The sequence below is a fragment of the Cnephaeus nilssonii genome (genome assembly GCF_951640355.1).
Source record: "Cnephaeus nilssonii genome assembly, chromosome: 23".
Lineage (NCBI taxonomy): Eukaryota > Metazoa > Chordata > Mammalia > Chiroptera > Vespertilionidae > Cnephaeus > Cnephaeus nilssonii.
In genome coordinates, this window is record NC_137094.1 from 16,781,699 (window position 1) to 16,803,948 (window position 22,250).

The following is a 22,250-nucleotide window of genomic DNA, read 5'->3' on the forward strand; positions in this document are numbered from 1 at the left end:
GAGGGGACCCTGGTCCCCTGAGTTGGTCAACCCAGAGATGACCTTGGTCTCCACCACATTAGGAGTTCCAGGGCAGTAGAAGGAAGTATGCTTGATTCTAGAGTTCATCCTAAGCTTGTGTAGCAGTAACTTGTAGCAGAACCCAATCATGAGACAGGATATAAGGGCGATGTTGTTCTTAGTAAACAAAAAGATCTATAATATGACTACTGTAGTCATATTAATGAATTAGTATTTTATATTTAAGCCCTACTAATCTTTTCTTTCTTTCTTTCTTTCTTTCTTTCTTTCTTTCTTTCTTTCTTTCTTTCTTTCTTTCTTTCTTTCTTTCTTTCTTTCTTCCTTCCTTCCTTCCTTCCTTCCTTCCTTCCTTCCTTCCTTCCTTTCTTTCTTTCTTTCTTTCTTTCTTTCTTTCTTTCTTTCTTTCTTTCTTTCTTTCTTTCTTTCTCTCTCTTTCTCTCTCTCTCTCTCTCTCTCTCTCTCTCTCTCTCTCTCTTTCTTTTTTATAATATGGACATCTACAGTGGATTTACCATCACTTTGAAAAATGATAAAACTTAAAATTAGGTTAAGTTTTATAGACATTTTGCTCTTTCTTAAAATAACATATTGAATTCTCATACCATATAGGCCTTGTGATATTGAGGTTTACAATGAGGAAATACACATTTGGTCTTCAATCTCATTCCTGCACAGAGCTCCTAAAACCCTTGGAATTCCCTAAGTGGAAAGAGCAGTAAAGGTGTCTTTGCTTATCTTAATGAGATGACTTGGGAATGCCTCTGGGGAACCGAAGGATGGCCAGTAGAACCATCCCTGTGATTAGAGGATTGGAACTTTCAGTCTCATTGCGTTGACCTGGTGGGCAGGAAAGCGGGGGTGGGTACTGAACTAATTACCAATGACCTATGATTTAGTCACTCATGCCCATGTAAAGAAGCCTCCATAAAGACCCCAAGAATGGGATTCAAGGAGCTTCCAGATTGCAGGGCACATGGAGATTCGGGGAGAGTAGTGCACGCAGGGAACATGGAATCTCCACACCTCTTTCCACCCACCTTGCCCTGTGTATGTTTTCCGTCAGGCGTTCCTGAGCGATATCCTTTTATAATAAACCTGTGATCTAGTAAGTAAAGTGGGAGAGTTCTGTGAGCCATTCTGGCAAAGCAGTCGGACCTGAGGAGGGTGTTATTAGAACCTCCTATCTCTAGCTGGTTGACCAGAAGCACAGGTGGCCACCTGGACTGCAGTTGGCATCGGAAGTGCGGGCGGGGGGCGGGGCAGTCTTGCGGGACAGAGCCCTTAACCTGTGGGGTCTGACGCTGGCTTCCAGGAGATGGGGTCAGAACTGGGTTAATTGCTTGGTGGTGTGGGGGATAAACACACTTGGGAATTGGTGTCAGAATCGAAGACTTTCATTTCGCATTTAAAATAAGCCAGAAGTAGACGTTTGCATGTGAGAATCTCTAGTCCTAGAAGTTTTCATTTGGCATCAAAGTGTATGGAGATCCGTCTCACAAATTTGTTGGGTGAGGAAAAGGAAAGGAGGTAAAAATCCGAACTCTCATCTTTAAAATATTCTAATGACCATTATAAATGTACATAAGCTACATTTTAAAAAACATAAAGCCCATCAGAAATAAAAGCATATTTACAGTAGATCTTAATTTTATGAGATGGAATTATTTTTAAAAATTAACCTCTTTTGGTTCAAATTCCTATGGCCTGGGGGTGAACATTTTTGGAAAGTTTGATGAAATTCCATTTGGCCACTTTAAAGTGTTCCAAGTTTGTGGGGGAGGTAAATGAGATGAGAAATAGTTGGGAAAAGTATGCATCAGTTAAGATGCTCTCAGATAACTCAGAAGCTTTCATTGTAAAAGTCCGCCTAGACGTGGATGTTAATGTGGTCTGAAAGTCGTGTGTTGTTTTTAGAACAGAAGCGCTCTTAATTCTGCAGAGCTTGTGCATGGCTTTACTTCCTACAGCCTCTGATTTTCCTAATGTTTTTATTTTATAAAGGCAAAATAAACGAACTAGAGCACAGAGAACAATAGCAAGAACTGGAGGCTAGAGAGTATTGATGACAAATTAGAGAAAAGGTGGAAAAGCATTTTTTTAATATCATGGATGGATGGATGGTGGATGGATGGATGGATGGATGGATGGATGGACGGATGGATGGATTGATGATGGGTGAATGGAGAGATATTCCCAATCTCATATAATCATTCGGGAAAACATACATATACAAGTAAGTGCAAGTGATGGAATTATGAAGAAAGCTTATTATTAATAAAGGAAAAGAAAGGGACTCAGAGCCACCTTACCACTGACTGTGATCTACTGCTGTGTCCCAAACACTTGGGGATGTTGGGGCCAGACTGGGTAGCCTGGTGGGCCAGGTGAAGAAAGAGCTTCAAGCAGGAGGGACAAGAGAGAGAACCGGGTGAAATGCTGCTCGTGCCCCTTGGGGAAAGATGAGGACTGAGCGTTGACCTTTGCGTTTGGGAACGTGGAGGAATTGGTGACATCCGCAAGAGTAGTCTCTCTCAAGTGGTGAGAGACAAACGCTGGATTGAATTGGATGGGAGAAGAGGAGGTGGGGATGGTGATGATAGGCGACTTTTTTTGGGGAAATATTTTTATTGACTTCAGAGAGGAAGGGAGAGGGAGAGAGGGATAGAAACATCAATGATGAGAGAGAATCATGGGTCGGCTGCCTCTTGCACACCCCCTACTGGGGATCGAGCTGGTAGCCTTTGCATGTGCCCTTGACCAGAAATGAACCTGGGACCCTTCAGTCCGCAGGCCGACGCTCTATCCACTGAGCCAAACCAGCCAGGGTTATAGGCAACTTTTTTGAGGAGTTCATCCTTAGGACAGGGTCACAGAGAAAAGGTCTGGCCGGAGGGGAAAGTGGATTGAGGAATTTTTTTTGATGGTGGGATAAACAGCGTGTCTTGGGCCCGTGAGGAATAATCCAGTAGAGGAAAAATTGTGACCCTTGTTCTCCCTTAATGCGTGTTTGTTTCCTTGATCCCATTTCTGCCTCGTGTATCTCCCACATCTAACTCCTTAATTAAGCCGTTCTTCCTCTTGCATAATTCTGCGCCATTATGATTCAAGTAGCTTTGTTTTACTCTTTTATGAGTCTTACCAGGAGGAAATGCGATAAACTCTCTCTAAACTAGAAGTCCCCACCGAAGAAAGTCTTTTATAAAAACAGGATCTAAGCTATTCGTACATATTGTCCTTGCTGGAGAAGTATCCAAACATACACCACGTGTGTGAGTACCAGGAAAACTTAATTTGATCTCTCCCTGAGTATAATCAAAAACTTTCTGAGCCATTTGCAAAATAAAAATCACTGAGATGCAGGAAATATCTTGACACAGGTGGAGAGAGTAAAGGTACAGTTTCGGAAAGGTAAATAGAAAAGGATGTTTGCATGAAAAACGTCAGTTGGAGTAACCAACACCATTTTTCTTGTAATAAAAGATGAGGTTTGCTGTCAAATGTGATTTTGTCATAGCTTTGGCCATCATGTATGACATTTTGTGTGACGGGGGAGTGTCATTTCACTGTTTTATTGAGGAAATCTAAAAATCCTCAGTATATACAGGAAGAACATGGTCATTGTTACAGGACTTAAAAAAAAAAAAAAAGACAATTCAGTTGAGCTACTCTTGTGAATTCCATGTAAATCCACATCTAATATAGAATGAAAATTGTCCCTACTACGTGATCCGGTAGAAAAGCAAACCTTTATTTATTTTTTCTAAATCAGAGATTTCAAATTAGCGATGAAAAATGTGGTCTGAAGCTTAAAGTTTCTAATGTGTGTAGGAACATACATATCATATTAAAATGACTATTAAATGATCATCATCTAAGCATTTTAAAAAGTCCTAACTGGAATGTTCTAGATTTGTCGACATTTTCGGATACCATGTTAAGTTCCTGTGGGAGATGATGGACGAAGGCTACTCCTGGTATGACAGAATATAATTCAGTCTCCTTATTTACACAGTGGAATGTGAACTCTGCTGTTTACTCATCTGATCCCAGAAGGGAATTTATTTTCCTCCTTCACCAGCACAGAATTGTTGGTATTCCCAGTACTTGTCCTAGATGAGCTCCTTGCTGACTGCTGTTCAGTTGAGACCATTGCAATCTATAATAATTAAAGCATAATATGGTAATTAGACCGGACAGCAAATGACCTTCCAGACGTCCTTCCGGATGAAGCTGGGGCTGCGAGGGCCGAGCCCCTTGCACGAATTTTGTGCACCGGGCCTCTAGTTTGAGATAATCGAGGAGATATGCCAACTGTCCTAGAGTTTTTAGAAATGTCCTCAGAAATGTCTTCACTAAGTTCAGGTTTGAAAATTAATCGCAGTTTATATGGAGGATTTTATTTTTTTAAAGGCCACTGGAGAAATTTCTCGGTCTTCTGGATTTTTAGATTTGTACTAACTATAGTTCACATTTCTTATTTTGAGAGCTACATCAAAAATTCCTCCTAGAAGTTAGGATCAAGAGAATGTGTTTTCTCTGGACAGTCTTACGTGCTTTCCTCTTTCAAAGATGAACACTAAAGCCCATTGTGTTTCCATTACTACTTTTCCTTGAATAGAGTTCAAAATGTGTCCAGTTATAGTACTGTTCCCCAGCATTTGATAAATCATGTGGCCAGTTTTTCTAAATAGTTTCCTTTCAGAAATTATTTTAAACTGCCATAATTTACATGTTCAGAATTTCAAAAGATTTAGTCTTAACCCAGCCAGAGTGACTCAGTAGTTGTGTGTCAACCTATGAACCAGGAGGTCACGGTTCGATTCCTGGTCGGGGCACATGCCCGGATTGCAGGCTCGATCCCCTGTAGGGGGCATGCAGGAGGCAGCCGATCCATGTGTCTCTCTCACATCGATGTTTCTCTCTCTGTGTCTCTCCCCTTCCTTCCCACTCTCTTTAAAAATCAATGGGAAAAAAATAGCCGCAGGTGAAGATGAACAAAAACAACAACAACAACAAAAAAAATCAATGGAATTAGAGATGTTGGGGCAGATTTTAAAATCATTAAAGAATAATGACTAACAGAATTTGTTGACTATTTGCATATGCATGGAGGGGGTGGTGAAGAGGGAGAGGAATTGCTCAGAGGGTGACGGGTTATGTGCTTAGCCAAGGCCCAGGTGAGAGAGAGGAGAGTACTGTCCACCAGGATTTGGAGCGTGGGGCTGGGAAGGCCAGAGCTGGACGTGCAGGTCTGAAGTCTTCGGCACAGAAAGGGTAGTTGGAATTGTGAAGTGGAGATTTCCGATGAAATCACAGTCAAGATCAGAGTCAAGATCAGAGCGCTGGGAGGAAAAATAACATCAGAGGGGAAGTTTAATAATTAAGAAAGGAGATTAAGAAAGCATCTCCAGAAAGATAGTTGGGAAACTCAGTTCTCTGAAAATAAAAGAATGAAAAGGCTGGTTAGCTCAGCCAGTGGGCTTGAGGTTCGGGAAGGCTGGGTCTTGCATCAGACAGACTGTGGACAGCAGACACACACACACACACAAGACTAAGTCTGCTGATAGCTGTCCTGGCTCTCACCATCATGCTCCGCCCTAAGCTGCCTTTCTCCAGAGAACACCTCTTGGTGCACATCACTGCTCTGTTACAGAACTTTTCCTTTGTCAAGGTCAAATGCAGCCCTAGGCGGTTTGGTTCAGAGGATAGAGTGTTGGCCTTCAGACTGAGGAGTTCGATTCCGGTCAAGGGCACATGCCTGGGTTGCAGGCTCAATTCCCTGTGGGAGGCAACCATGTGTTTCCCTCACATTGATGCCTCTCTTTCTCTCTCTCCTGTCACCCTCCTTCCCTTCCATTCTCTCTAAAATGCAACACGTCTTGGCTGTCACCCTCCTCCAGGAAGATTCCCATACCCCCTGCCTGCCAACCCCTCCTCGGGGACACAGCTGAGCTCTGCACACCCAGTGGTGGCGCTTTGTGCCATAAATCATGTGGCCAGTTTTGCTGTGTGCGTCTCTCTCCCGTCAGACGTTGGGTTTCATTGTCCTTATCAAACTGAGCCCCTCCCCGGGCCTGACCTGGAGTTGCTCCTCCATAAAAGATTGTCAAATAAATGGCTGAGCTCAAAGATCTTGCGAGGGTTCGTGGACGCACATTCTTTGTAGTTCTCGTCCTCTCTGCCATAAGGAATGGCCGCATGGGTTTGTGTGTAAAATTAAATATGTGCGCATCAGACGCGGCTTCCTGGGATCCTTCCAAAAACGTGTTTTGAGAACAAGATGAATAAGATAGCGAGAAAATGAAGACGCTCTGGTGATCTAAATGCGTGTGACGTCCATTTTTACAAATGTCCCCAAAGGCTTTCAAGTGCTCCAGGCCCATTTAAGAGGGAATATGCTGGATTTTGGCTACGAAAAAAGTTTCCTTAATTCCCTGTCCAAAAAGACTTCATTGTGAATTTACTGATCGTGGCTTTAGAGGAAGATGGGGACTATGGTTTGCTATAAAGAACATATTTTTGTCTGCAAATGTTTGGAGGAAGGATTAAAGGCAATTTATGGCCTGGGTGGAAAGTCAGAGAAGTGTTAGCAGTGGAGTGTCATCTTTTTCTGGAATTGCTAACAATAGCAACCCCACAGGCAGCTTATGTCCTAAAGGAGTTACTTTCATTGGTCGCACTTTGAGGTAAACTCTCCCATCAGCCCTGTGGCTCCTGTACTGGATTATTTGTGGCATTCAGTTGTTTAAGAGCAGAGATTCACTGAGCTCTCTTGGAAATGAATTCTCTCATTAGCTCCTTTGTCACAGGACTCAAGAAAGATATTTACAATCCATTTTTTTTGACGAAATAGTCTTCCAGACGTACACACAGTCTTTTATGAAAATGTCATGGCCTTTTTACTTTCTTCAGAAATACTTCATTTTTTTTCATCCCCACAGTAAACCATAGTAAACACAATATCATTAATCTGATAGGTTATTTACTTCCTACCCTGTTATATTAATAGGATTCCAGTTTGTAGATGTCCTACGGTACCTTGGAAGTAAACCTGCATAGCTGTTTCTAGAATTTTAAGTTTTTGGAAAGAAATTTTAAATACATTTTTTTTAAATCTTTGCAACCGCTCTGTGTAGTAATAATAGTAATACTGTGATGCATCATGGATCCCTTGTGCTGTTTGAGGGAATACAAGGTCAGTGGCATCAGGATATTAAGACGTTGCCCAATGTCCCTAGCAAAGCCAGCACTTACTCTCCAAATAACATCCTCTTTTAACGCTACCTCTGGCAAACGCATTACTGTTTTCCTTGGCGTGTGTGCTTACAAAGACATTCTCGTGGTATGAAAATGTCATTATTGCTCCCTCTCTATTTTCTGTTTTCAATGAAGTGATTGGTTCCCATGCTTGATGAAATTCAATTTTTTTTAAAACTACCCAAGTATTCAGTGCAATGAGTGAATTAGACTTTCACGCATGGGTCTATATGTGATGTGGAAAACGAATCTGAACTCATTTTAAGTAAGCTGCTGAGTTTTTACGTGATGCTGCTCATTTAATTATTCTAGTGCTTCTGGGTTTATGTTATGGTGCCTGTCCTATTCACGTAATAGAGCCAATCTGAGTATGCGCACCTGAAAAATGAGGCATTTTTCTTTGCTGTCTTGTGTATAGATCATTTTCATATAGTTTCTTGTATAAAAGACTTTTTAAATATAGGATGAAATGTGTACATAAAAACCTTTATCTTTTTGTATATTATTCCATTCTGCATCCTTTGATTCCAAGTTAAGAACCCCTGGATGAATTTGCCTCTGGCTCTGACATTCTATGTTTTTATTTTTTTTAATTTTTAACATCTTTATTGTTGAAAGTATTACATAGGTCCTCCCTCCCCTCCCCCACATAAACCTCTTCCAGCTCGCTCCCATCCTCCCCACCCCCCAGGCCCTCACCACACCATTGTCTGTGTCCACAGGTTAGGCAAATATGCACACAAGTTCATTGGTTGATCTCTTCCCACCCACCCTCCCCTGCCTTCCCTCTGAGGTTCAACAGTCTGTTCATGCCGTTCTAACGTTTTTAAATCAAATGTCAGGTGACATCTCTGTGTATTTTTTCCTCCAATAATTCAAATCCTTAATGAGTTGATGCTTGCTCACCAACTATAAGGTGAATTGCTGTGATCTGTGTAGGTCTTTGTTCAGATTCACAAATGCCCGTGTCTTCTCCCCACCCAGGGTAAAAGAAGCTGAAGAGGTGTGTAGGCAGAAAAAGGGAAAGTCGCTTTATAAAATAAAGCCGAGACACGACTCCGGGATTGTAAGTACCTCACTTTTCTGTTCTTTAACCTGTGATTTCTCTTTGGCTTTTAAACACTGTGTTGACATACAAATATCAATATAGACAAACATGGAGTATTTTAATGATTTTTTTTCTCTTAAGTTTGAATACATCATGAGCTTCTAACTTAAAGAATTCCTCCTTCTTGAGGGCTTTCCTTAGGCCCAAGAGGCTAAGATGAATCTCAGTATTCAGCATCCAAGCTTAAGAAGTAAGATAAACAACCTACTGAGTGCTTCTATGTGGATATGGGTATACCAGCGGGAATGGGGGTGGAGGGTGAACTTTCACGCCCTTCATTACACATGATCACAGCTCAGGGCTGCATTTGAACCCAGAGTGGCTGTGAGAATTGCATTAGTGCCACTGGGATCTGAACCATAGCGGGGGAAAGCCAAGTGCCGAGTTGTTCTTTGCTAAGACCAGAGGGCTCCCAGCTGCTTTGTCCCCATAAATGTCTCTACACAGTTGGCTGCTTAACAGCTGTCAGTCAGTAAACTGAGTTGAACAAGCTGTTCTGAGTTTCCTCCTTGCCCACGTCTTCCTTAAAAGGAAAATGCCAAGTTTTGCACCCTGGGAGGGAGAGGGCTCAGTGCAAACGATGAGTTCTCCCTCATGGCCTCGTGACACGGCCAATGTTTTGCCGAAAGTTGCGAGGGATTATCGCTTGGTGCCACAGGCTAAGTAAATGATGCTCTTTTAGATGAAAAGTTGGGGTAGGTTTTAAAATGGAAACATGTTCAACTGGATTAGCCTCGCGTAGTCTAAGTGGAAAAGATATTAAAACAACCCAAGTTTTTATATGGCTAAATAGCCCTCTTTAGAAAAAGTTACGAGTTGTGACTTCAGTTCCAGGCTGTGTTCCCTTCCCAAGTCCTGGACCAGATGGCTTCACAGGTGAATTTTCAAAGAAGAATTAACACCTATCCTTCTCAGACTATTCCAAAAAAAAAAATTCAAGAGAAGGAAAGGCTTCCAAGCTCATTTTACAAGGCCAGCATTATCCTAATTCCAAAACCAGATATAGACACTGCAGTGAAAGAACGTTATAGGCCAATGTCCCCGATGAACATAGGTGCAAAACCCTTCAACAAAATATTAGCAGATACATTCAAAAGATCATACGCCGTGATCGAGTGGGATTTATCTCTGGGATGAAAGGTTGGTAAAATATCTACAAATCAGTCAATGTGATACACCCCATAAACAAAACGAAGGGGGGGGGGGAAACCATATCAAAAGATGCAGAAAAAGCATTTGATAAAATCCAGCATTCATTTATGATAAAAGCGCTCTGCAAAGTGGGAATAAAGGGAACATATCCCAACATAATAAAGGCCATAGGTGACAAACCCACAGCTAACACACTCAGTGGGGGAAAAGCTAAAGATGTTTTCCTTAAGATCAAGAACAAGACAGGGTTGTCCACTTTCACCGCTTTTATTCAATATGGTATTCAATATGGCGGTCCTGGCCACAGCAATCAGAGAAGAAAAAGAAATAAAAGGCACCCAATTTGGAAAGAAGTAAAATTGTCACTATTTGCAGATGACCTGATACTACATATAAATAGTCCTAAAGATTCCACCAAAAACCTACTAGAACTGAAAAATGAATTCAGTAATGTAGCAGGATATAATACTAATATTCATAAGTCAGTTGCATTTTTATATACCAATAATGAACTATCAAAAAGCGAAATTAGGAAAACAGTCCCATTTACAATTGCATCAAAAAGAAAAATACCTAGGAATAAATTCAACCAAGGAGACAAAAGTATAATTTTATACTCATAAAATTATAAATCACCAAAGAAATAAATTGAAGAAGATACAAATAAATGGAAACATATACAAGGATACATTAAAAATAGATTAAAGACTTAAATGTAAGACTTGAAACCCTAAAAACCCTAGAAAAAAACATAGGCAATAAAATATCTGATGCTTCTCTTAGCAATAGTTTTTTTTTCTGATATATCTCCTTGGAAAAGGGAAACAAAAGAAAAAAAATAAACAAATGAGACTACATCAAACTATGAAGTTTTGCACAGCAAAGAAACCATCAACAAAATGAAAAGGCAACCTCCCGAATGGAAGAGAATATTCACCATTGATACATCCGACAAGGGGTTAATATACAAAATTTATAAACAACTCATGCAACTCAACACCAACAAAACAAACAATCCAATTTTAAAAATGGGCAAAGGACCTGAATAGACATCATTCCAAAAAGGACATGCAGATGGCCAACAGACATACGAAAAGACGCTCAACATCAAGAATCATCAGAGAAATGCAAATTAAAACCACAATGAGCTATCACCTTACACCTGTCAGGATGGCTATCATCAATAAATCAATAAACACAAGTATTGGGGGAAAAGGCAACCCTCTTGCATTGTTGACCGGGATTACAAATGGGTGCAGCCACTTTGGAAAACAGTATGGAGATGCCTCAAAAATGAAAAATAGAACTGCCTCATGACTCAGCAATTCCAGTTCTGGGTATCGATCCAACGAAATCCAAAACACTAAAAGATATATACACCCCTAGGTTCATTACAGCATTACTTACCGTAGCCAAGATATAGAAACGTCCCAATTGCACATCAATAGACGAGTGGATAAAAAAAAAAATCTGTGGTACACATATACAATGCAGTATTCCTTGACCATAAAAAAGAATGAAATCTTACTATTTGGGACAACATGGATGGGCCTTGAGGATATTATGCTAAGTGAAATAAGTCAGACAGAGAAAGACAAATACCATATGATTTCGCTTATATGTAGAATCTAAAGAACAAAATAAATGAATAAACAAAACAGGAACAGACTCATAGTTACAGAGAACAAATTGAAGACTGCCAGACGGGACGAGGGTTCGGGGGGCAGGATGGAAAGGGTGAAGGGATTAAGAATCACAAATGGTTAGTTACAAAATTGTCTCGGGGACGTAAAGCACAGCACAGGGAATATATAGTCAATAATACTTAATAAGTGTGTGTGGTACTCGAAATATCAGGGGTATCACTTTGTAAATTATATGATTGTCTGAACACTCGACTGTACACCTACAACTAATCTAAAATAATACTGACTGTCAGCTATAATTGAAAAATAAAATTTAAAAATGACCGGACAGCAGGACAATGAGTCTTGAACTGTTAGCTAAGCACAATAATTAATTAGCTCGCAACCTAAATAAATAACCAAATGCAAAAAATTAGAGAAATAAAAGCTGTTTTCCATTCAGTTTCTCTGTGTCAGAATGACCACTAATGTCTTCACTAATGACAAGTAGTATATTATGGCTTACTTTCTTTTCTGTCATTTTGATTAAAGTACAAATTTAAAGTGTATTGAACGAGGAGGAATAGTTATTTAGTAGTTAACCCCAATCATGCTGGGATACAGCCCGTTCAATTTTCCTATTAGTGTATGTGTACATAAAACTGAGGATGAGAAAGTTGGGTTGGCGGTCTTTACCATCAATTAGAAACGAAATTTTAAAACCTTGGTTTCCACTCAATATTTTTGTCTTGGTGAAAATTCTAAAAGATGAAACGTATTCTACTTATATATATATATTTTCCCTTTATGGGCTGGTTGACCTTTAACCTTTCCCAGAGAATTTGGTCCAAACGAAAAGGCCTTGTTTGGGCTCCTCGAAAAACTCCAGACATTTTTAAACTTCTTGTTTCTAACTGTCACTCTTCTCTGGCGCATTTCTTTTCAGAAAGCAAAGATCAGCATGAAAACCTGAACAAAGGAGAGCAGGATGAACATGAGTCACCCTGTAGCCACTTACTCAACGCTCAGCAGACCTGAAGGCCGGAAGGGAACAGCATCATCCCGATCATTTTCTTCTTGACCCCTTGCATCATCTCTGTGTTTTCTAGACAGCTGACTGATGGTTGAACTTCACTGGACATTCCTATGAAAGGGCAAAAGCAGGAGACCCGTGTAGAGTCTGACATCTTTTTCTTTTTGTAAAAGCGGATGGTGTTACACCGATAGACCGAGACAGCATGTTCGAGGAGGCAGTATCTGCATTAATTCTGAACGTGCTACACATGAACCTAAAATTTACTTTTCTGAGAACATTCCTTCTACAGCAAGGCTCCTTGCTAGTGGAAACCAGTGCTCCGCGTGGCGGATGTATGGTTGAAATGTCATTTCTAGTGCGTCGTATCAGTGTCCCATCTACGTCTGTATTTTCTATCCTAAGACTTCAGTACCATTGATCTATCATCAGGAAGGCTTTCCCAACTCTTTGAGTGGCTCTCCCATAAATATATATTTGTGAAAAAAGATGATCCTATTTTTGCTGGGAAGAAAATGAAAATATAGAGCAGAAGGAAACCCCTTTCGTATCAATCATTTCATAGAGGCAGAAGTCAGTGTTTTGTTTATCGAGGGCTTTTTATCACACTGTCTTTGGAAACCCAACATAAAGCGAATCTGTAGCAGAAAGAAGGAAAATTAAAGGTGTGCCACTCCATCACTTAGCCATGGCCTCTCACAAAGAAAATATGACGCAGTGTTTTGGAGGAATTTAAATAAGGGATGCTCATAAAATGATCAGACGTGGCTGATCGTTGGACTGGCATCTGCCTAGAACTTGTTAATGAAACACACCTGTTGGAGTATTTTGACATCCTTGGGACCATCTCGGTAGGTTATGGCAGGTGATTCAAAGCTGTAAAGTGGATATGCAATTATTCATTATTTGAAGGAGCCCAGGAAAGGATTCCATGTTGGAGGGAAAAGAATAAATCTAGGACTCTTCGGAGAGTACTTCGAGTCAGCTTATGATGCGTGGTGATGGTTTTGTCTCACATGAGTCGGTGTGGTTTGTAAAAGTGATTTTTAATGATATTGGTTGGGGGTTATGGTTGTAGAGAAAGAGGAGAATTTATGGCTGTTGCAAGCCCATGGTGGGAAGCAACGTAAAAAGAGAGCGTTCTGACTCGCAACTAAGTTTGTATTTATGTAAAGTATGGTCTCCCACCTTAGTTTGTTGTTTAAGCGCAAAGAAAGCATAGTGGGTTTTTGGTTGTCGTTTTGTAGTCTTCCTGTCTCCTTCCCTCCTTCCAATGTGTATATTAATATTCTTCAATGAAAATATAGGACTTTTAACAAAGATCGCTATGTGCAATACTGTATTTAGTGTTTCTATTTCAATTTTTTAGGATGTTAATTTATATGAAAATAAAACGAGTAATCAAAGGTCCGGTGTCCATTGTGTGCACGTTGCCTAGGGATATTGCAAAATGAAGCCATCACATTTAAAACTGGGAGGAAGACAAGTTAGGCTATCTCTGTGTGAAGATTCCTAAAAGTTCTTATTTGCAATGGTTAATAGTTAAGTATTTGATGAATGCTTGTTTTCCAAGATAAAATAATTATTGTGCTACATCAAAACATATTTTGAAAAAGGTTGAAGTTTTCCTAATGTAATTGGAAGAAGAAAGTATTTTCCACTTATGAACAACAACATATTAATGTCTGAGAAATCTTTTAGAAATCAGATGCAGAAATTCATTCGGTACAGAATATGTGGTAAAGGGCTATGTACACTAATAAAAGAGTAAGATGCAAATTGACCGTACCTTCGCGACGCCCACCAGCCAATCAGGAGTGAGTATACAAATTAACCCAACAAAGATGGTGGATTAATTTGCATACACAGGCGCCAAGCGGCTGCCCTGCCCCAGCCGCTCTGGGCCTCTGGGCAGCGTGGGAAGGCGGAAAGGCGGCTTCAGCAGGAGCGAAGGCGGTGCCGGCAGCCGGGGAAGGAAGGCCCATTCTTGCACGAATCTTCGTGCATCGGGCCTCTAGTCTATATATATAAAAGGCTAATATGCAAAGTTTCCCCTTGGGAGTTCGACCGGGAGACCGGGAGTTTGATCGCTCGCTATAACATGTGCTGACCACCAGGGGGCAGCATGGAATGAAGGAAGGCCCTGGCTGACAGCCGGAAGGCCCTGATCGGCCCTGATCGCCGGCCAGGCCTAGGGACCCTACCCATGCACGGACTTCGTGCACCGAGCCTCTAGTTGAAAGATAAGACAGAGGAAAAATGATGGTGCAGAGAGATGGCTCGATATCCACAATGCGTGCTGAAAACGAAGTGTGATGCTAACACAGAAGCATGAAAAGTTTCTTTTTTCATAAATAAGCTTTGCATTTGGGTCTATTCTAATTTTTTCAACATAATATAAGTAACAATCACTTTTTTCATCACCTGCACATGGGCTTACCATCTCCTTTATGCCCAGGCACAGTGCTAACAGCTGAACATTTAAACAGGGAAAGAACGGAATGTTATCAAAGAACCTAAGGTCAGGTTGGGGATAAAAAGAGTGTAAAGCAATAATTGCAATTCATTGTAATGTCCAATTCAGAAAGTATAAAAAGCTGAATCTCGAGGGATTGAGTAGGAGTTAGCAAGTGAAGGGGGAGACGAGAAATAAATGGCAAGACAGTCCTCAGATGCCCAAAGAAAGCATAATTTCTTTGAAGAGTTGTAGCTAACCCCAGCTGGCGTGGCTCAGTGGTTGAGCATCGACCTATAAACCAGGAGGTCATGGTTCAATTCCCAGTCAGGACACATGCCCGGGTTGCAAGCTCCATCCCCAGTGTGGGGCGTGCAGGGCGCACATAATATAGTAAAATAAATATAATATATTTAAAATATAAGAAGTAATGAACAAACAGAAAAATGTCTTATCCTTATAACACATTCTAGTGGGGAAGACAAATAAGAAATTATGTAAAATAATGTCAGATGCTGTGCTATTTTAAGTAGGGTGACCAATAATTTATTCTTTTAATGGGATACCTTTGAGAGCACAAGGTGTACTGTATGCCAAGAAAACCTCCATAAACCAGTACAGTCCACGTACAAGCTCTGGTCTCCTATGTATATGTGCTAGGTAAGTTTTCACAGCGATGATGAAAAACGACGGTGTTATTGAATATGTGTAGGCATTGTTACAGAAATCTAAAATTAAATGTAAGTTAAAAATTTAAGGGCATTCTTTAAAAGAATGGAACTAATTAGAAGCAAAGAGGGAATTTTTAAAAAATTAAAAATATATATGTTTATTATTGATTTCGGAAAGAGGAAGGGAGAGGAAGAGATAGAAACATCAATGATGAGAGAGAATCACTGATCAGCTGCCTCCTGCATGCTGCCTACTGGGGAATCGAGTCCACAACCCGGGCATGTGCCCTTGACCAGAATCAAACCCGGGACCCTTCAGTCCGCAGGCCGACGCTCTATCCACTGAGCCACACCAGCCAGGGCAGTAAAGAGGGAATTTAAAAAGAAAAACATCAATTCAGCTACAGGCCAGACAAGTAAGGAAAAACAAAGCAAAACAACGTCTAGCAAAATAAAGTGACGGTGGGCGGGAGGTAGGAGGACCCGAGGGGGAGGAGGAGTTGTTGCTGACAAGCACTGGGACGCCTGGGCCACCATCCTTTGCATCACCCCAGCTTGCCATTGACATGTCCACCTCCCAGGCAATTAGAGAGCTCCGGCCTTCGAAGGCTGTATTTGGGGGGTTTTGTTCCCCAGGGAACACACCTTCAGTTACATAATCAGAAGCAACGGGAAGAGGTTGCGTGCTTTCCGATGGCGTGATGGAAGGAGCACTTAGCCCGTCTCCCCTCTGAAATCATCCCCGAGCAGCCAAGAATCGAAATGCCATCTCCGTCGTGGATGAAAATGAGAGGAGGCATCAGCCACTCCAGCCACCAAGTGTATGCAAGGTCCTCCCCTTTCGTGTGTGGGTCTGGGCGGAGGAGGCGGAGAGAGGATGCTCACGGCGGCAGGCCTCAGACAAAGCCAGTGGGGTCTGCTTTCCAAGCTGAGGTCTCCCCCTTAGGTCCGATCAAAAAATCCTGTGTTTGCAACGATGGGCCTGTACACACCCAATTGCTATTAGAAGCTTCCCTGGATGTGGTTTATTATTATTATTATTATTTTTTAAACAGGGAGGAGACCCAAGTGGTAAATCAAGAGCCAGTCCTTCCCCTGGCTGCTGGCAAAAATCAGGTTTGCAGCAAGACGTCTACCAATAAAACAAGGGTGAGCCCTAGCTGGTGTGGCCCAGTGGATAGAGCGTTGGCCTGTGGACTGAAAGATCCCAGGTTCGATTCCGGTCAAGGGCACAGGCCCGGGTTGCGGGCTCCATCCCCAGTGAGGGGCGTGCAGGAGGCAGCCAATCAATGATTCTCTCTCAACATTGATGTTTCTATCTCTCTCTCCCTCTCCCTTCCTCTCTGAAATGAATAAAAAATATTAAGAAAAAACACACACACACACACAAAAAAAACAGGTTGAAAGTCGACCTATGAACCGAGAGGTCACGGTTCGATTCCCGATCAGGGCACATGCCCAGGTTGCAGGCTGGATCCCCAGTGTGGGACGTGCAGGAGGCAGCTGATCCATGCTTCTCTCTCATCATGAATGTTTCTATCTCTGTCTCCCTCTCTCCCTTCCGCTCTGAAATAATATATATATATATTTTTTAATTTAGCATCCCAAACTCCAGAAGTCATCCAGAAACAGATCCCACCAACAGGGCACCTTCTAGCGCATGGGAAAACAGACATGTGGTGCCTATGGTAACACGAGTTGTATACTGTTCGGCTACTCAACTCAAACAGAAACTTAAAAATATACACATACCACACCACAAACACAAAAGCGGAAAGCAAAACAACACAGAACGACAGAAGTAAATATTTGGACAACTCCCCAACCTTTTTGCTGAACTTCCAAACATCAGGTGTCAAGTTTCCAGCCTTGATCAGACACCCAATTTGTAATTTGGGACCCAGCACCCCCGCGCCCCACACGGGAGCCAGCGCGTCCTTGTTCACGGCCCCGGTCTTGCTGCGTGCAGGATGTCCCTGCAGCAGGATCGGAAGGGTGGGGGTGGTGGTTAGGAAGATGTCACATGTGCCTAGTTTATTAAACACACTCCTTCCCTTCAAGGACTTGGAGTCGGGATGGGGCTCGGGCCCTTGGTACTTCATCAGGATGAACTGGCACAGCTCAGAGCGCAGAGAGATGCAGGGACGATGGGATGGGTTAGAAGTCCCCAGGAGGACAAGAGGAGGAGGACAATCAAATGAAGAATCGTAAGGCCCCATTTTCTTTTCCAAAACATATGCTTATGGATCTCAGAGAGGAAGGGAGAGGGAAAGAGAGAGAGAGGAACATCCAGGATGAGAATCAATGATTGGCTGCCTCCTGCACACCCCACACTGGGAATTGAGCCCTGACCAGGAATCAAACTGTGACCTCCTGGTTCATAGGACCTCTACCCGGACCCCCAGACATCCCTCCTGAGGCCCAGACCCCCATCTCGGGGCCCAAACCTCCATCCCAGGATCAGACCTTAATTCAGGGACAACAACTTACGGCCAGGACCCCTATTCCTATGGCGGTACCAGCACCTCCATCCAGGGCCTTCATCTATATCCGGGTACCTGACGTCACTCCTGGGGCCGGGATCACTACCACGGGGCCCAGACCTCCATCCTGGGGCCCAGATCGCCATCCTGGGGCCCAGACCTCCATCCTGGGGCTCAAATCCCAAAAGATACAGATAATGAAGGCACAGATGACAAACGAACCTTAGACACTGCTCCTTAAAAAAAGGAAGTACTTTCTTCTATTATGAGTAAAAAGACTTGTCAAAAGGAAGAGGAAACAAGTGACATTTCTAAAGCAGTGTTTGCCAACAGCCCTCTGTAGAAAATGGGGCCTTAGAGCCTGGCCAGTGTGGCTCAGTGGTTGAGCATCGACCTTCAAGTCAGAACCCCAATTTCTATGGCGGCACTCGAACCTCTGTCAGCAGCATTGACCTACATCCTGGGTCCTGAACTCAATTATGGGGCCCGGACTTCTATCCTGACACTCAGGCCTCCCTGCTGGGGCCCAGACCCCCATTCCGGGGCCCTGACCTCCATCCCAGCATCAGACCTTAATTCAGGGACAGCACCTTAAGGCCAGGACCCCTATTCCTATGGCGGTACCAGGACCTCCATCCGGGGCCTTCACCTACATCCGGGTACCTGACGTCACTCCTGGGGCCAGGATCACTACCACGGGGCCCAGACCTCCATCCTGGGGCCCAGATCGCCATCCTGGGGCCCAGACTCCCATCCTGGGGTCTAGACCTTCATGCAAGGATCAGACCTTAATTCAGGGCCCAGACCCTCATGGCAGGACCCCCATTTCCATGGCAGGACTCGGGCCTCCCTCCAGGGCCCTGACCTCCCTAAGAGGCACTGACTTCAATCCCGGGCCGAGACCTCTATCGGGGCCCAGACCTCCATGCCGTATCCCAGACCCCCATCCCGGGTCCCAGACCTCCATACCAGTACCAAAATCCCCAACCGAAGATTAGACCTTAATTTGGGGCCCAGACCTTCAAATCAGGACACTAATTCCTATGGCGGCACTCGAATCTCCGTCAGCAGCATTGCCCTATATCCTGGGCCGGTGAACTCAATTATGAGGCCCGAACTTCTATCCAGACAATAGGACCTCCCTGCTGGGGCGCAGACCCCCATGAAGGAGACCAGACCCCCATTCCGGGGCCCTGACATCCATCCCAGGATCAGACCATAATTCGGGGACAGCACCTTAAGGCCAGAACCCCTATTCCAATGGCGGTACCAGGACCTCTATCCCGGGCCTTCACCTATATCCGGGTACCTGATATCACTCCTGGGGCCGGGATCACTAACGGGGCCCAGACCTCCATCCTGGGGCCCAGACTCCCATCCTGGGGTGTAGACTTTCATCCAAGGATCAAACCATAATTCGGGGCCCAGACACTCAGGGCAGGACCCCCATTTCCATGGCGGGACTCGGACCTCCCTCCAGGGCCCTGACCTCCCTAAGAGGCACTGACTTCAATCCCGGACCGAAACCTCTATCTGGGGCCCAGACCTCCATGCCGTATCCCAGACTCCTATCTTGGTTCCCAGACCCCCATCCCAAGGTTAGACCTTAATTTGGGGTCCAGACCTTCAAATCCGGACCCCTATTTCTATGGCGGCACTCGAACCTCCGTCAGCAGCATTGCCCTACATCCTGGGCCGGTGAATTCAATTATGGGGCCCTGACTTCTATCCCGACACTCAGACCTCCTTGCTGGGGCCCAGACCCCCATTCCGGGACCCTGACATCCATCCCAGGATCAGACATTAATTCGGGGACCTTACCTTAAGGCCAGGACCCCTATTCCTATGGCGTTACCAGGACCTCCATCCGGGGCCTTCACCTACATCCGGGTACCTGACGTCACTCCTGGGGCCGGGATCACTACCACGGAGCCCAGACCTCCATCCTGGGGCCCAGATCGCCATCCTGGGGCCCAGACTCCTATCCTGGGGTCTAGACCTTCATGCAAGGATCAGACCTTAATTCGGGGCCCAGACCTTCACGGCAGGACCCCCATTTCCATGGCGGGACTCGGACCTCCCTCCAGGGCCCTGACCTCCCTAAGAGGCACTGACTTCAATCCCGGACTTAAACCTCTATCTGGGGCCCAGACCTCCATGCCGTATCCCAGACCCCCATCCCGATTCCCAGACCCCCATCCTGGTTCTCAGACCCCCATCCCAAGGTTAGACCTTAATTTGGGGCCCAGACCTTCAAATCCGGACCCCTATTTCTATGGCGGCACTCGAAACCTCCGTCAGCAGCATTGCCCTACATCCTGGGCCCGTGAACTCAGTTATGGGGCCCGGACTTCTATCCCGACACTCAGACCTCCCTGCTGGGGCCCAGACCCCATTCCGGGGCCCTGACATCCATCCCAGGATCAGACGTTAATTCGGGGCCCAGACCTTAATGGCAGGACCCGTATTCCTATAGTGGCACTCGGTCCACCATACTGGGCCTTGAACTACATCCAGGGCCCTGAACTCAATTCTGGGGAGCGGACCTCACCCCGGACCCCCAGACATCCCTCCTGAGGCCCAGACTTCCATCTCGGGGCCCAAACCTCCATCCCAGCATCAGACCTTAATTCGGGGACCTTACCTTAAGGCCAGGACCCCTATTGCTATGGTGTTACCAGGACCTCCATCCGGGGCCTTCACCTACATCCGGGTACCTGACGTCACTCCTGGGGCCGGGATCACTACCACGGGGCCCAGACCTCCATCCTGGGGCCCAGACCGCCATCCTGGGGCCCAGACTCCCATCCTGAGGTCTAGACCTTCAACCAAGGATCAGACCTTAATTCGGGGCTCAGACCCTCACGTCAGGACCCCCATTTCCATGGCCGGACTCGGGCCTCCTTCCAGGGCGCTGACCTCCCTAAGAGGCACTGACTTCAATCCCGGACCTAAACCTCTATCTGGGGCCCAGACCTCCATCCCAGGTCCCAGACCCCCATCCCGGTTCCCAGACCCCCATCCCAAGGTTAGACCTTAATTTGGGGTCCAGACCTTCATATCAGGACCCCTATTTCTATGGCGGCACTCGAAACCTCCGTCAGCAGCATTGTCCTACATCCTGGGCCGGTGAACTCAATTATGGGGCCCGGACTTCTATCCCGACACTCAGACCTCCCTGCTGGGGCCCAGACCCCATTCCGGGGCCCTGACATCCATCCCAGGATCAAATGTTAATTCGGGGACCTTACCTTAAGGCCAGACCCCTATTCCTTTGGCGTTACCAGGACCTGCATCCGGGGCCTTCACCTACATCCGGGTACCTGACGTCACTCCTGGGGCCGGGATCACTACCACGGGGCCCAGACCTCCATCCTGGGGCCCAGATCGCCATCCTGGGGCCCAGAATGCCATCCTGGGGTCTATACCTTCATCCAAGGATCAGACCTTAATTCGGGGCCCAGACCCTCACGGCAGGACCCCCATTTCCATGGCGGGACTCGGACCTCCCTCCAGGGCCCTGACCTCCCTAAGAGGCACTCACTTCAATCCCGGGCACACACCTCTGTCTGGGTCCCAGACCGCCATGCCATATCCCAGACCCCCATCCCGGGTCCTAGACCCCCATCCCGGGTCCCAGATCTCCATGCTGGGTCCCAGACGCCCATCCCTAGATTAGACCTTAATTTGGGGCCCAGACCTTCAAGTCAGAACCCCAATTTCTATGGCGGCACTCTAACCCCCGTCAGCAGCATTGCCCTACATCCTGGGCCCGTGAACTCAGTTATGGGGCCCGGACTTCTATCTCACTGAGTTCCTGGGTGGAGTCCGGATCCCTTTGCTGCTCCCTCAGTTTCTCCGCGTCAGTGTCAAATTGTGTCTCCCTCTGCACCGCAGAGGCAGAATTTGGCGAGTGAAGATGGGTGTGTTAGCGGCAGAGGTGGGGAGCCGGGAACCCCGGATGGCGTTTCAGAGTTGTGACTGTAAGGAGTGTGGCATTGAGTACTGACTTCCAAGTGGCATGGATTTGTTCAAGAGATTAAAAAAACAACAACCCCTAACCGGTTTGGCTCAGTGGCTAGATCGTCGGCCTGCAGACTGACGGGTCCCAGGTTCGATTCCGGTCAAGGGCATGTACCTTGGTTGCGGGCACATCCCCAGTAGGAGGTGTGCAGGAGGCAGCTGATCGATGTTTCTCTCTCATCGATGTTTCTAACTCTCTATCCCTCTCCCTTCCTCTCTGAAAAAAAATCAATAAAATATATATTAAAAAAAAAAAAAAGACTCAAGGCGATGGAAGACCGATTCCATCAGAGCGTGAAAGCATAGGGTTTCCGGCAGCATTTAAGGGAACCCTCGTCTCCCGCAGTCAGGCCGACTCGGACTCAGAAGCAGAGCCGTGTCAGGGGAGCTCCAGCGAGTCTGGGCCAAGGTCAACGTCCTAT

At 45.0% G+C, this 22,250-nt stretch overlaps 2 protein-coding genes across 3 annotated transcripts in view; one reads left to right on the forward strand and one right to left on the reverse strand.

The window, feature by feature from the left end:
- FMN2 (formin 2) overlaps positions 1-13,500 on the forward strand; it is a 124,900-nt gene extending 111,400 nt beyond the window's left edge. For both annotated transcript variants that reach the window (XM_079763485.1, XM_079763486.1), the window contains 2 exons: positions 8,263-8,344; positions 12,110-13,500. In XM_079763485.1, coding sequence (XP_079619611.1) covers positions 8,263-8,344; positions 12,110-12,136 — 109 coding nt within the window. In that variant the 3' untranslated portion in view covers positions 12,137-13,500. The remainder of the gene's footprint in view (positions 1-8,262; positions 8,345-12,109) is intronic.
- GREM2 (gremlin 2, DAN family BMP antagonist) overlaps positions 1-22,250 on the reverse strand; it is a 98,352-nt gene that overhangs the window by 10,208 nt on the left and 65,894 nt on the right. The window lies entirely within an intron of this gene.